We start from the raw sequence: 16,773 nt of genomic DNA on the forward strand, positions 1-16,773 counted from the left end.
AAGCATCGGGGAGTTTTAATTTCAAATGAAGGAGTCTGTGTGTTTATTTCAATTAAAGGACTTTTCTCGGTGTGAGTCTTTATTGCATTTGACTATGGGGTTAGTAATGGGGATGTCTTATAGATGTCTTCCAATTACAAACCCCTGGGCTTGTTGTTAGCTGACATTACAAATTTGACATCTACCCCAATACTATTACCCCAATTGCCACCTCACCAGGGCAAGTGGGAAGAGCCTGGCAAAGCGCCGAAATTGGTGCATCTAATAGATCCCCACTTTCTGGGGCCGCTGCAGGCTGCTATCTTTAGGATGAAGAGGGTCCAATATCCATGGCCCCTCCCCAATCTGAGAATGCCTGCTTCCACTGTCTACTTTAGCTTGGCTGGTTATCAAAAATGTGTGGTAAATAATTAAAAAAAATGACATGTGGGCCCCTCTATTTATGATAGCTAGCAAAGATAAAGCTCACAGATGAGGGTATTGGCTGCACTAGAAATAACAAATAGAAAAAAATACACATTTTTTTTTCACAGTGTTTGCCGGTCAATCAAAACCATGCCAATACTTACCTTTCAAATTTCATTCAGGCTGCCAAACCTGAATAGTGTCATGGACTTCCTGAAGAAGTCAGTGTTTGGGGTCCATGCAAGAATACTAGGTGTCTGACACGGACCCCAAACTTTACTGTTCAAGTTTGCCCATCCCTACACAGTAGCCGTCAACAGAGTGAATACTCCTGTGTATGTAGAAGCGTTACATGCCAGCCAAAACAACATTTGTCTGTTCATTAATGTGTATGGATCAAAGAATATAGCAAATATGGGCAGCAAATAGTTTGAGACATCTCAAAAACAAATAATTTTAATTGACTTTGGCAAAGACAATCTCGCAGGGTGCAGGATACATGGTTAATGATTGGCGAATGAAACTTTCACAATAGGATAGAGCCATCATCCTATATAAAGTCATTTGTGACACTGAAGCCACCTGCAAGTCTGGAGGATCCACAAACACCGTGAGTACAAAGATGGTTTATATAATGGATGTTTTTCCCATTTGCAATATTGCTGACTTTGAAGAATTTTCTCATGTTTTTCTTCTCTTTTCTGCCTCGATAATAAGACTCATTGAATCCAGTGGTTTTATGATGTCCCAGATCTGCCTACCCTACCTTAGTGTCAGGTGCAGATATAGCAGAGCTTAATATGCCTTTAATCTGCATTTAGAACTAGGCGATATGTATTTTATGAAGCTCACTATATTTAAAGGGGTTTTCTTCTTTGAACAGTTCATTTTGTTAGAAGGATGAAACAATGGGGGACTTAGGGTATTACATGGAGGTCTATGGAAACCTTTATACTGTCCTAAAAATGCACTGATGGCCAAAGTAATTAAAGCATCCAGATCACATGTCTTAACTTATCTAGCATCTAAAGGGGATATCCAGTGTGAAGAAACAGGATTATATCTTAATTATCCAGAAAACTATTTTAGCAAACCAAGAAGAAAAGTCTGTTATCTATACTTTTGCTTGTGTAAGCCTGTAATATTGAATTGTAAGTTGATATTTCATGTAACATAGTGTGCTCTTCACCTTGATGACTAGTGATGTTTGCTGATATGCTAATTATGCATTGTGTTATGGAGTCAGCTTGTTGACACATCTCCATTCTTCCACTTTTCTGTGATGCTGGACTGAAGGATACTTGTTAAATCTAAAAATAGGTTGACTCTATATAAAGAGACTCAGAGACACAGAGAGAACCAGCCAGAGATTCTGCCAAGACATTCTAACATCCAACAGACCAGAGACAGGACTGCATTCTACAGGAAACAACCTAAGGGTTTGAAAGAATGCTGATCTGCTCCATTGACCATCGCTGAACCATGGATATATTAGGAGAAAGCCAGAATTGGGACCCGCTGGTTGCCTGGCTCCATGGAGACATTTGGAGAAGCCAGGTTGTGACTCTCGGGTTAACTAGCCTTGTACCTTGGATGGTCTGTCTTCTTCCTATGCTTGTCGTTACCGTCTCTCTGTGTGTATGCCACAGGTGGGGTAGTCGACCCTGGAATATGAAGCCAGGTGGTGATTCTCGGATCATCTGGCCTTGTATGGCCTGAATGGACTGTCATCTTCCTATGCTTGTAGTTACCTCCTCTCTGTGAGTACCACAGGTAGGGTAGCTGACCCTGGGAACTCTGATGTAGCATCTGTCATTATAATAATAATCTTTATTTTTATATAGCGTTAACATATTTCGCAGTGCTTTAGTTTTTACACACATTATCATCGCTATCCCTGGGGGGGTCACAATCTAAATTCCCTATCGGTATGTTTTTGGTATGTGGGAGGAAACCGGAGTACCCAGAGAAACTCACGCAAACACGGGGTGAACATACAAACTCCTGGCAGATGTTGTCCTTGGTGGTTATCCCGGCAGGTTAGCAGAAGGGTGAGACTATGTAATGAACACCATTTTGGGTACTGTGCTGGGGCTGTTCTATGTGTTATCTGCCTGTTTTGTGGTTCAATAAAGCATTGCCACACTGTTTTACCCTCACCCTGTGTTGTCAGAGTAACGTTATGCCCACAATAACTGGAGAGCAGGCATTCGGCAGGAAGATCCCTTGTCCATGCAGTTCCGGCTAGCGTACCTGGGGCCCCTGCTGACCCTCGTGCCTCCACATCCAGGACTTTAAAACAATGTGCCTAATCACTAACAAGCATGTAGTTACTAACACAGGTAACAACTTGCATGTTGTATCCGGTGCCAGTCATTCACCGCTCCTGCCGGAGATTCAGAGGGCTTTCTGTCAGCAGCGTAGCGGTTTCTCTTCCTGTTGACATGACGTGTAAGGAGGAAGACTGGGCTGCAGGTGCCTGTATTGAGCCGGGTCTGGAACTGTCGAGGCTGCGTCCCATGTTGCCCAGGGGAAGGAATAGGGGACCGGACAAGCCCCATGACCCGTGAAGAGGAGGCGTGTGGATACAGGAAGCAGAGTCAAAAGCACGCGAAGCAGCAGGCAGTTTTCCGCCATCAGGGAGAGTGCAGGAGGGATAATTCACTCTTCACACCCAGAGCAGCAGTGCCACGATGTATTGCGGCCGTGATCTCCCGAACACTTCACCTGGGAAGTAAGGGTGGAATGCACCATGCGCACGGCTAAAGGTAAGACCGCGCTTGTGCAGGGGAACGTGAGCCAGCTACAGGTAAAGGTAAAGGAGAAAACAAGGGGAACTGCTACCTTGGATCTAATCCTTATAAACAGGGAGGAAATGGTTGAGGAGGTAAAAGTGGCTGGGACCCTAGGAGGTAGCGACCATGCTATTTTAGAATTTTGGATAACTAGAGGCGGAAGACCTGTGAAGACTCAGACGTCAAGGTTAGATTTCAGAAAGGCAGATTTTAAGGGATTCAGAAAGAGAATTGGCGGGATCCAATGGCTGGATATCCTTAAAGACAAAAATGTCCAGGAAGGATGGGAAATCTTGAAAAATGAAATTCTCAAAGCACAGTTGTTAACAATTCCGAAAAGAGGGAAGAATAGGAAGCATTTAAGGAAACCAGGATGGATGAACACAGAACTTAAGCACATGCTAAAAAGGAAGAAAAAAATGTTTATAAAATGGAAAGAGGGAGGCATATCTAAAGAAGAATATAATGCTGTCTGCAGAACCTGCAGGGCACAAATCAGATTATCTAAAGCTGAAAATGAATTGAGGCTTGCAAGAGATGTCAAAAGCAATAATAAAGGATTTTGGGGATATGTCAAAAGTAAAAGAAAAGTCAAAGATGCTATAGGATTTTTACAGGATGAAAATGATGAAATGGTAAGACAGGATGTTGAGAAGGCTGAACTTTTAAATTCCTATTTTGCATCTGTTTTCTCTCAGAAAGGAAATGTAACATCAACTGTTATTCACTGTCCTATTAAGGGAATAGAAGAATCCAGGATATCTATAAACAGAAAGATAGTGAGGAAACACTTAGCTAACCTAAATGAATTCAAGTCTCCAGGTCCAGATGAATTACACCCCAGAGTACTGAAGGAGATAGCAGAAGAAATTTTTGAACCCCTCTCCATAATCTTTGAAAATTCTTGGAGAACAGGAGATGTGCCAGAAGACTGGAGAAGAGCAAATGTTGTTCCTATCTTCAAAAAGGGGAAGAAGGTGGACCCAGGCAACTATAGGCCGGTGAGTCTGACTTCTATACCAGGAAAGATCTTTGAACAAATTATTAAACAACATGTATGTCAATACCTGGATAAGAATGAAGTGATTAAACAGAGTCAGCATGGGTTTGTAACTAATAAGTCATGTCAGACTAATTTAATTTCCTTCTATGACGGTATTACTGATTGGGTGGATCAAGGAAATGCTGTAGATATAGTATATCTTAACTTCAGCAAAGCATTTGACAAAGTCTCTCATACAATCCTTATTGAAAAAATGACTAAGTATGGAATGGACAAGGCAACTGTTAGGTGGATTCATAACTGGCTTAGTGATCGGACCCAAAGAGTGGTCGTAAATGGCTGCACATCCAGTTGGAAGAATGTCTCAAGTGGGGTACCACAGGGCTCTGTCCTGGGCCCTGTATTGTTCAACATCTTTATCAACGATTTAGATGAAGGAATTGAGGGTAAACTGATTAAATTTTCTGATGACACAAAGCTAGGAGGGATAGCTAATACTAGAGAAGAGAGAGAGAGGATTCAAAAAGATTTAAATAAACTGGAGAAGTGGGCAGCAACTAACAGAATGGTTTTTAACAGGGAGAAATGCAAAGTACTACATCTGGGCAATAAAAATGAAAAAAGCATATATAGAATGGGAGGAATAGGGCTAAGTGACAGCACATGTGAAAAAGACTTGGGTATACTAATAGATCACAGACTGAATATGAGTCAACAGTGTGATGCAGCAGCAAAAAAGGCAAATGCAATTCTAGGATGTATTAACAGAAGCATACAGTCTAGATCACGTGAAGTAATTATTTCCCTCTACTCCTCTTTGGTCAGACCTCATCTGGAATATTGTGTCCAATTTTGGGCACCACATTTTAAAAAAGACATCAACAAACTGGAGCAAGTTCAGAAAAGAGCGACCAGAATGGTGACCGGTCTGCAAACCCTGTCTTATGAGGAAAGGTTGCAGGATTTGGGAATGTTTAGTTTGCAAAAGAGAAGACTGAGAGGAGACTTAATAGCTGTCTACAAATATCTAAAGGGCTGTCACATTGTAGAAGGATCAACTTTATTCTCATTTGCACAAGGAAAGACTAGAAGCAATGGGATGAAGCTGAATGGGAGGAGACACAGATTAGATATTAGAAAAAACTTTTTGACAGTTAGAGTGATCAATGAGTGGAACAGGCTGCCACGAGAAGTGGTGAGTTCTCCTTCAATGGAAGTCTTCAAACAGAGGCTGGACAGACATCTAACTGGGATGATTTAGCGAATCCTGCTTTGAGCAGGGGGTTGGACCAGATGGCCCAGGAGGTCCCTTCCAACTCTACGATTCTATGATTCTACAGGACCTTAAGTTGCGGTCCTCTCTGCTGGACAGCGTGCATCAGCCCACGTTTGATATCAGGATCCTTGCAGCTCTCTTTACTTTTGCTGCATAGGCTTATGGGCTAGGGGCTCAACAGGCAAAACCGGAGACCACCTGTTGCCACCAGAAGTTGGACAGTTAGGTTTGAGACACCATCTACGCTGGCCATTGTCGGTACTACAACCCCAATGGATCATCTGCGGCTGAGGAACCTAAGGACACAATAAGTTGATAACTGGACTGATGTTATATTATAATTTTCTCTTGCAATTTAACTGTTATCTCCCTGTGAGGAGCCTTTTTATTGTTCCAATTAAATTGTTAATCTGTTAACCCTTCCTCTGCCTCCATTGTGCCACTGCATTCTGCAACCTGCTGTGATGTCACAGGAGATTGGATACTCCGCCTCCAGCAGGACGAATTTCTATGACACCCATGACCCTGGATATACCACCTCCAGCAGGGCGAATTTAAACAATGAAACGTGCAGCCGAATACACTGCCTCCAGCAGGCGAATTTCAATAGTTACACGTGTATCTGGATACACTGCCTCCAGCAGGGCGAATTTACAGAAATATGGGAAACACCAGGGAAACCGATTCAATGGAGGGCCCTGCAATAGGGAACGGGGACGTGGAGACCTTCTGCACTCCCCTGAGTCAGTGTCTCTACACTCCTGACGGTCCCTAGGCAGGTTCCACACCTGGCGACGAGCAGGATACCTAAAAACCATAGCTCACCCTGCACCTATCCCTTTCTAATGAATTGGACGGTGCAGAAACTAATCCTACCACTGTACTAAAACACACATAAGGAAAGTTGCAAACAGGGAAAAACCACTTAGCTTTGCTCTCTTGCTATCGCTCCCAGCAACAGACTCCAGCACCTGAGTGCAGCTTTCCTCCTGAATTGCTGCTACTTCACCAAAGCTCTGTCAGAGCTGCAAGGTACTCCTCACTGTTGCTCCTTCCACACCAGGATTCTGACTGAGCTGCAAGGAACTCTAGCTCCTTCCTCCACCAAGGATGGTTGGAAATGACCAATATCACCAACACTGGGTGAGACCACCTGACTCTCCTTTATAGGCAAGAGCCACAGCCATCACAGCTGCTAGTAATAATACTAGCCACCACCAAGGGCAAAACTAGAACTAAAGACACCACTGTGTAATGACCTAATGGCCACCGGGGGCAAAACTAACTTTAAGAAAACAGCTTAAAGGAGAAAAAAAGGTTACATGTGCTTTTATCTGTCACAAACCAACATGGATCGTGACACCTGCATTACAATGGGACTACTGTTGTCATGCTGATTGACAGCCGTCTTCCCCCAATTAGGCAGCAGAAAGCCAGCTGTCAATCAGCATGATACCAATAGTCCTGTCATGTCAACAGGAAAAGAAACTACTGCTCTGTTGATGTGGTGACAGCTTAAGTCTGTGACGGTGAAGAATGGCAAACAAGTGAGTACCAAGTAGAGATGAGCAAACCTGAACAGTCAAGCTTGAGGTCCATACCAAACACCTGCTGTTCAGGCACAGACCCTAAATACAGACTTCACAAGGAAGTCTGTGTTACTGTATGCATTTGGCCACCCGAAAACCAGGTGACTTTATTACTTACAATTAAAGTATTTTATTTGAAATAAAAACAAAAACACACTTTTACTTTTTTATTTAAAAATAACAAACATAGTGTGGCGGGGGCTAAGGGTTGTATAATCGATGGGAGATATGTGTCTCATAGATGGCTAGTCTCCATAATGTAAGGCATAATAGATGTTGCTTTATTACTGTATTTGCAAGGACCTGTGGTTAGGTCACAGTCATGCGACCAGTCAGCTGCTGGGTCCGTGGGTGTGGCTACACCCTTATAATGTGGCCTGCTCCTGAACCAAGCAGCTGTATGCGAGGAGGGACAAGCCTCCTGTGTGTGTGCTGAGGCTCCAGGAATGAGCCTGAAGAAACGGACCTTTATGTTTTCCTTTTGAGCTGAAGGCTATTTTCTTTGTTACTTGCTGCTGGATGGGTTTATGATGTAATAAACCGCATGAACTTTAAAGGAACCTGCCTCTTGACTGTCTCCCGCTGCACCTGAGCAAGTTGAATCCCTACAATTGGTGCTAGATGTGCGGGCAGCGTTCCCAGTAGAGCCGTGAGACTGTTACTGCATGTCCCGGGTCAAGTTTGCAACAAGCCAGCAAGCATTGCCTGGAAAAATGGAGGACCTGCTGAAACACCTGGTTCAGGCACAGTCACAACAACAGGAGACCAACAGGTTGTTGTTACAACAGATCCAGCAAGAGCAATGGCAGCAGATGCAGCTTCTGACAACCGCCATCCAGGAGGGCAGGACGAGCGCCCCAACCCCAGGTCTGACTGATGACACCCACGTCAGGAAGGTGGTAAGACGCGCATTGCAAAAAATGACTCCTGAGGATGATATTGAGGCCTTCCTGACAGTGTTTGAGAGGGTGTCTCACAGGGAAAAACTTCAGCCAGAGCAGTGGGCAGAGGTTCTGGCCCCATACCTGATGGGGGAGCCCCAAATGGCATACTATGATTTGACTTTGCAAGATGCCAAGGAATATCCAAAACTAAAAGCCGAGATTCTCGCACATTTGGGGGTGACAATGACTGTCAGGGCACAGCGAGTTCACCGCTGGGCTTATCACCGGCACAAACCACCTCGCTCCCAAATGTTCGACCTGTTGCACCTGGTCCAGAAATGGCTGCAGCCCGAGGCTTCTACACCTGTGCAGATGGTAGAGCGAGTGGTGATGGATCGATTTGTGCATTCTCTGCCGAGACCCTTACAGACTTGAGTTGCCCAGAGTGATCCTCAAAATGCCGATGAACTGGTTGGGCTGGTCGAGAGATACCAGGGGATGGAAGGTTCCTTGGGGAAGCAGCCCATTCCATATTGGGGGTCCCAGCAGGGGGCGGAGTCCCAAAAAGGGGTGGCGCGTGCAAGGTCAAAAGGGGCGGGGAAGGTGGTGCTCATGGTCCCCACGGGTGATATTATTTGCTGGAAGTGCCACGGGCCAGGACATATAGCTGCCCGTTGACCCCAGACCACCGAGCAGATGGACTGCAGCATGGGACGCCTTAGTTCATACTATGCATATCCAGCTTGCAGTGTGAACTCGCCACCTAACGAGGGGCCACAAGCGTGTCCCATGAAGGTGAACGGTTGAGCAGTAATGGCGGTGCTAGACTCCGGGGGCTTGGTGAGTCTGGTACAGGCCACTTTTCCTCTCAGCCTACTCCCGGGTAAAAAGGTTGGTGTTTGGTGCATACATGGCGATGCAAAAGACTACCCTATGGCCAGGGTGAACATTGAAACGGCGCATGGCACCGAGTCCCATGAAGTTGGCGTCGTTCGAGACTTGTTGCATCCGATAATTATAGGCCGGCATTTTAGTCTGTTTTGGGATCTATGGGGTAAGGGTGCTGAGATTGCTAGCCAGAGCAGGGAACCAATGAACTCTAATAAGGTATCGCCACCATCAGAGGTAGATGGGTTTCCTTTATGTGTCCTTGTTGGGGATGAGGAGGAAGGGGCCCCTGTATCTGACATTCTGGAATTAGGGGTGGCTGGTGAGAATTTTGGGACTGCCTAACATAGGGACCCAGCCCTGAGGAAAGCCTTCAACAATGTCACCATCATTAATGGGGTTACACAAGAGCCGGGAGCAGACACAAGGTTTCCCTATTTTATGTTGAGTGGGGAACATTGTTATACCGGGTTACAAAAAGAAGGGAGGAGGTGGTAGAGCAGTTAATAGTGCCACGCCCCTATAGACGGAAAGTGTTGGACATGGCCCATTCACACATCTTGGGGGGACACCTGAGGGTGGAAAAAACACAGGAACGGATTGTACAGAGGTTCTTTTGGACTGGGTGTCACCGGGAAATAGCAAACTATTGCAGGACCTGCCCGACATGTCAGTTAACTGCCCCCACATCTCATTTTCGGAACCCCCTTGTGCCACTGCCCATTATTGAGCTGCCATTTGAGAGAATTGCCATGTACTTGCTCGGTCCCTTAGTTAAATCAGCTCGGGGCCATCAGTATATATTACTCATCCTGGACTATGCCACATGCTATCCTGAGGCAATTCCCCTGAGAAACTCCTCCGTGAAGAGTATAGCCCGCGAGTTGGTCCATGTGTTTTCCCGGACGAGTTTACCGAAGGAGATCCTGACCGACCAGGGGACACCTTTTATGAGCAAGGTGATGAGGGAATTGTGCAGAGTCCTGCAAATCTCCCAGTTGAGGACTTCAGTGTACCATCCGCAGTCAGATGGCCTTGTTGAGAGGTTTAACAAGACACTGAAGAGCATGCTAAGAAAAGTCATAGAGAAAGATAGTAGAGACTGGGATTGCCTCTTACCGTATCTGCTGTTTTCTATCCATGAAGTCCCCCAGGCCTCCACAGGGTTCTCGCCCTTCGAGCTTCTGTACGGCCGACATCCGCAAGGTCTCCTAGATATAGCCAAGGAAAACTGGGAAGCCGAAGTCACGCCACACAGAAGCGTCATTGAGCATGTGGCCCTGATGCAGCAGAGGGTTGTGAAGGTGATGCCCATTGTTAAAGAACATCTCCACCAGGCACAAGAGGCTCAGGCCAGGGTCTACAACCGGTCAGCAAGAGTGAGGCAGTTCAATCCAGGAGACCGAGTTCTCGTGCTAATCCCGACGGTGGAGAGTAAGTTCTTGGCGAAGTGGCAAGGGCCGTATGAGGTGGTGGAGAAGCTTGGAGACGTATACTACAAGATCCACCAACCCGGAAGACGGAAGCCATACCAGGTTTAGCATGTCAACCTCATCAAGCCGTGGCAAGATAGAGAGCCAGCGGTAACTCCGTGCCTGCTGGGCAACCTAGAAGGGGTGGTTGGAGTGGTTACCATAGCGGAGATGCTATCAAAGGCCCAGAAACAGCAGTGCCGGGAGTTACTCCAGAAAAACAGGGACCTGTTTTCAGAGTTGCCGGGGTGCATGAAGGTTGTGGAGCACAAAGTTCTGACTGAGCCACATGTGCGGGTGAACATGAAACCTTATCGAATTCCTGTGGCCCGACGAGAGGTAATCTCCAAGGAGGTCCAGCATATGTTGAAGCTCGGGGTCATTAAGGAATCTAAGAGTGGCTGGTCGAGCCTGATTGTCCTGGTCCCAAAACCTGAGGGTGAATGGAGTTTCTGCAACCATTACCGGAAGCTGAATGAAGTCTCCAAGTTCGACGCTTATCCCATACCACGCGTTGATGAGTTCATCGAGAGACTTGGAAATGCCAGGTACATAACCACCTTGGATCTGACAAAGGGATATTGGCAGATCCCCGTGGCACAGGAAGCCAGGGAGAAGACTGCATTTTCTTCAGCCGACGGGTACTTCTAGTATGTTCAGATGCCGTTTGGCCTGCAGGGAGCTCCGGCAACCTTCCAGAGGGCTATAGACACAATCCTTGTGCCTCATAAGCTATACGCTGCCGCGTACCTGGATGATATCGTCATCTTTACCCCAGACTGGGAGACTCACCTGGAAAAGGTCCAAGCCGTGTTTGATGCGCTAAGAGAGGCGGGGTTTACAATAAACCCGAAGAAGTGTGCCTTGGTTAAAGAAGAAGCCAAGTACCTCGGATATGTAGTGGGACATGGTGAGATCAAACCCCAAATCAATAAAGTGGAGGCAATTCAAACATGGCCGAGGCCTCTGTCAAAGAAGCAAGTTAAAGCCTTCCTGGGGATCGTGGTATATCAAAGTAGGTTCATCCCAAACTTCGCCACAATGGCTGCACCTCTAACTGATCTGCTTAAGGGGTCAAAGTCAGTGATGGTCAGATGGTCCGAAGAGGCAGAGTCAGCCTTCCAAGAAATAAAAGGAGCTCTAAAGTATGTAAACAACCCGTTCTGGTGGCCCCAGACTTTAAACATGAATTTGTCCTCCAGACAGATGCCTCAGATGTCAGGGTAGGAACAGTCCTTTCCTAAGAGATATGTGGGGAGGAGCATCCTGTTCTCTACTTGAGTAGGAAGTTGTCTTCTTGTGAGAAAATTTACTCAGTTGTAGAGAAGGAGTGTTTGGCCATAAAATGGGCAGTGGATACATTACGGTACTACATGGTGGGATAGAAGATTAGATTAATATCCGACCATGTCCCACTCAGATAGATGAGGGAAACAAAGGGTAAGAATGCTAGGGTCACTTGTCCCACTCCATAATCCATGTCTCGGGGATAAACCATTTTCTAACTTGGCAGTTCCAAGATGTGACCATCCAGGCTGAGAACCACTGATGAATGAGCTGCTGCGAGTACAGCAACAGTGACTAGAGGTGACACCATTGCGGTTACCGCATGTCACTGCGGCTGCGTTCCCAGCTGGTCAAATGAATTGTGGTGACTTCAGTGAGTTCACCACTAGCACACTGGTGCAGAGGTGAGTTCACCACAGTTTTTCTCACCATAAACAGCAGTGAACTCACTGCCTAACTGTGAGACTTTTTCTCTCTGTGCTAGAGGTGATCTCACCAAGGTCACCACAGTTCAGGGGCCCGGATGGGAATGCAGTCTCAGTGACTTGAAGTAACTGAGCTAGTCACTGAAGCTGAGCTCGCAGCAGCTAATTCATCAGTAGTGCCAAGATGCGTGACCATCCAGGTTGAAAACTATTTATCCCCAGACATGGATTACAATGTGGTACAGAGCGACGGATAGATGAGGGATATGGTTGTTTTTTTTTGTTTTTTGTTTTTTGTTTTTTACAGGAGACGTTGGCTTCAGTGAAATTGGGTATTAGGTGAGTATAGCTGTGTTTTATTTAAATAAAAGAAAATGTGCTTTTTATTTCAAATGAAGGACTTTATAGTCCTTAGGATTTGCTGTGTGCTTCTTTACAATATAACTATAGGATTAGTAATGGATAGGTGTCTCATAGACACCTCTCCATTACTAAGCCATGAGCTTGAGGTCACCTGACAACACAAAGATGACATCAACCCCACAAATATGAACCCCTCTTGCCACCTCTACATAGCAAGTGGGATTAGCCGGGCAAAGCGCCAGAATTGGCAAACACTGGATGTTCAAGCCTCGTATTCAAATGAACGGGATTCGAATACTGTTCTGGTACCAAAACCAAAATTTTTTATTTAACTGTTACATCCAGGGGTTTGCCCATTTCTAGTAGGAACTACTTGTATGTTAGTGTTTAGGCACATTTTTTGTTTTTCTCAAAACCTGGATATATCCTTCAATTCCTGTGTATAAGGAAATGTGAAAGTGGTTGTCCAGGCTTATCATGGCTGCCGGATACACATGAATTAACCAATATATGCTCTAAGTATTCTCAATTTTTATAAATTTATAGAGGAGCAATGTAATTAAAAAGTCATATTTCATGTTTGTACGCTATAGCGCTACACAGAGCAACTTTATTTGTTGGTTATATATGGAGATGGTTACTGTAAATAAGCACCAGTTCACACCTGTTTTCTGTTTGGATGTGCTGGTCAGTCTTTTGATATTTGTATACATTAGCTCACTGACTGAGAACTCCACCCCTCAGGTGTTTTTAATTACAGCGGGATCCTACCTTCCCATGTAGACTTTAGTCTATGGGCCCCATCACACATAGCGATCTCGCTAGCGAGATCGCTGCTGAGTCACAAGTTTTGTGACGTAACAGCGATCTCACCAGCGAGATCGCTGTGTGTGACAGCGATCAGCGACCGGCCCCCCTGCCGGTATCGCTAATCGCTGTAGTTAAGTCCTGGACATTTTTTTGGTCGCTGATCGCCCGCAGGCCAGCACGCATCGCTGCGTGTGACAGGCGGGAAACAAGCGATCAGCTGGTAACTAAGGTAAACGCAGGGTTTCTAAGCACTGCGCTGTGCTTAGAAACCCTCTGTGCACCTTAGTTATCAGCGCGCTGATGCAGGGAGCTGGTAACTAAGGTATACATCGGGTTTCTAAGTGACGCACGTCCCTTAGAAACCCGATGTGTACCTTAGTTACCAGCTCCCTGCATCAGTAGTCCTGATCGCTGGTGAAGCTGTCTGTCTGACAGCTCACCAGCGATCATGTAGCGACACACCAGCGATCCTGACACATTGATATAGTTGTCGGGATCGCTGGTGAGTCGCTATGTGTGACGGGGCCCTAAGAGAGGATTCACATTAAATAAGTTCCCAGCAACGAGAAATGCCTTATCGTGGCTCTTGGGTACACATGAATTGCCCAATTTATTTGCGCCTTTACGTTTTCATTTTTATTACTTTGCTTTTCTTTCGTTCAGTATCATGGGTGTGATTTGGGGTTTACAGCTTTAAAAAAAAATCACTAAACTTTGGCGCAATCATACTCCAGCCCCATCCCTCTCCAGTGATGTTATGCACGTCAGAATTTTTTATAGCAAATTTGTTACATTTTAGTGGAACATGCACCTTTTTGAGCTTAAAAGTTTTAACCCCTTAGTGACGGAGCCAATTTTTAAAATTCTGACCAATATCACTTTATGTGGTGATAACTCTGGAACGCTTCAACAAATCCCATTGATTTTGAGATTGTTTTTTCATGGCACATTATTATTTATGATAATGGTAAATTTAGGTTGATATGTTTTGTGTTTATTTATAAAAAAAATCAGAACCTTGACAAAAACATAAAAAAATTGCAATTTTCAAACTTTGAATGATTATCCCTTTAATCCAGATAGTCATACCACACAAAAACATTAATAAATAACATTTCCCACATGTCTGCCTTACATCAGCACCATTTTTAAACTGCTAATTTATTTTGTTAGGCTTTCAGGAGGTTTAAAAATGTAGCAGCAATTTTTCATTTTTTCAAGCAAAGTTACAAAATTTATTTTTTGAGGGACCTATCCTGGTTTGCAGTGACTTTGGGGGTGCTATATATTGGAAAACCCCAAAAAGTGATATGATTTTAAAAACAGCACCCCCTGACATATTGAAAACTTCTCTCAGGTAGTTTATTAACCCTTCAGGTGATTTTCAGAAATTAATGCAAAGTGGTATAGCAGGAATGAAAAAATGTTTGTTTACCACATAAATGCCACTAACTTCTGAACTGACTGCTATATTCGGGAGATTCTAAGGCCGCTATTTTGCCATGAGCTGCTATGGCAAACATCAGGACCACACAATCATAATCTCGGTGTGTCAATTAGATTAAAGTGGAAGCCCCCACAATCTTTTAACCATTCTTCCGATGTAGTCACTTTTGACAGCAGCAACTAAGGGGTTAAACAGATATGGCTGATGCCAACACTGATCGTTTGTGATACAGCAAGTTGTCAGCTATAGTGTACAGCCGACAGCTGCTGGATTGTCACCTGTGTGGGGATGATATTCTCTTATATCTCAGGTCAGTAAAAAGACGTATTGGCTGTCATTAAGGGGTTAAAAATGTTTACAGTCAAATATGTAGAACATTTTTTTCATTCTTCCAAAAATTCATAAACCGCATGGCCTATTTTGAAAAATTTGACAAAAGTCAAGAAATACCAGAAGACAAAAAGAAAAAAGTGCAAATGATGAATCTGGCACAAAAGTGTTTCAACATCTAAAACAAAAATGCCTAAATAATACAATAGTAGACCCCATTGCTAAGTAATTAATGCCAGGTTATAATGGTTGGTATATAGATCACATTTTTGATATTCAGTATAATCTGCTTAATAGTGAAATATTCTTCTTTCAGAAACATGAGGTTCTTGCTGTTTTTGGGAGTGTCCCTATTTTTCACACTGGCTTTTGCTGATCATCATGAGGGCGATCATAAACATAACAATGACCACCATGATCACAAAGATGGCCATATCAAGAATGGGGAAAACCAAGGCAAGGAGCACCATCAACACCATAACAAATCCATGCTCGGCATAAAGGTAGCTCAATACAATTCAAAATTTTCCTTTGACCTGTATCGGCAGGTGGCTCTAGAGCATCCTTCTGAGAACATAATCTGCTCCCCGGTCAGTATTTCTATTGCATTTGCTGTCCTGTCTCTTGGTGCTAAGGCACAGACACACTCACAGATCATTGATGGACTCAATTTCAATATTTCGGAGATCTCAGAACGAGAAATCCATGAAGGTTTCCACCATCTTCTGGATCTCCTCAATAATGCACACAGTGAGCTGCAGCTCAGTGGTGGGAACGCGCTCTTTATTTCTAAGGAATACAAGATTCTCCAGACATTCTTAGAAGAGTCCAAGAAACTCTACTACTCCGAGGCATTCCCTACTGACTTCAAAAATGAAGGAGAAGCAAAAAATCAGATCAACAGTTATGTGGAGAAGAGCACCCATGGCAAGATCGCCGAGCTACTGGATTGTGTAGACCAGGACACCATTATGGTTCTCATCAACTACATTTATTTCAGAGGTAATTATAATGTAACACGTCGGCCACCACACATGGTCATATAAATGCTGCCTTCATCCTCCATCCACACTCAGTATGACCCATGTTGGAGACTTCTTCTAAGAAGGAAATGATGAAAAAAGAACATTTTCAGCACTAGTAAACCATCCTTTGCTATCACTGGGTTGTTACACTAACAATTAGGTAAAGTTTTATTATACGCCACAGTCAGACATTTCTTTCAGTTTAAGTAATAACTGACACATAATATCACAGCCACCATCATCCCATACAATAATATATCAGTTATCTTTTTATTTTTTCATAGGGAATTGGAAAAAAACATTTGAAGAAGACTGGACAGAAGAGGGAGATTTTCATGTCAGTGAAAACACAACTGTGAAGGTGCCGTTTATGACCAGAATAGGAGCTTACGATGTGGCTTTTACTGATGAGGCCACAGTGATCTCCATACCTTATGAAAGAGATGCCAATGCCTTATTCATCCTGCCGAAGACGGGAAAGTTACCTGAAATAGAACAGAAGTTTAATAAAGAAACAATTCAAAAGTGGAAGAAATTGATGAACAGGCGGTAAGGAAAAATACAGTATGTCCACCTATCTTTCATCTCGTATGTACACTATCTACAGTGTTTACCTATTTCTCTATCACATACTTAATTTTGCCCATTTTCAGATAGCATTAGTATGTAATAAAGCTGTTTTTCTTGCCGTAACTAAAAAGGGAGTTGTAGCAGTAGTCAGCCATTAGGGAGGCTATGGAGGACAGTCACCCAAAATAAATGTGTACACCGCCT

At 44.2% G+C, this 16,773-nt stretch overlaps 1 protein-coding gene across 1 annotated transcript in view; it reads left to right on the top strand.

Annotated features, from left to right (window-relative positions):
- Positions 1 to 950: 950 nt before the first annotated feature.
- Positions 951 to 16,773, top strand: part of LOC141092136 (alpha-1-antitrypsin-like) — a 29,651-nt gene continuing 13,828 nt past the window's right edge. Inside the window, exons 1-3 of the mRNA XM_073578073.1 lie at positions 951 to 1,015; positions 15,291 to 15,976; positions 16,284 to 16,548. Coding sequence (XP_073434174.1) covers positions 15,295 to 15,976; positions 16,284 to 16,548 — 947 coding nt within the window. The 5' untranslated portion in view covers positions 951 to 1,015; positions 15,291 to 15,294. The remainder of the gene's footprint in view (positions 1,016 to 15,290; positions 15,977 to 16,283; positions 16,549 to 16,773) is intronic.

The sequence above is a fragment of the Dendrobates tinctorius genome, unplaced genomic scaffold (genome assembly GCF_039654945.1).
Source record: "Dendrobates tinctorius isolate UK_male_01 unplaced genomic scaffold, ASM3965494v1 ptg000058l, whole genome shotgun sequence".
NCBI lineage: Eukaryota > Metazoa > Chordata > Amphibia > Anura > Dendrobatidae > Dendrobates > Dendrobates tinctorius.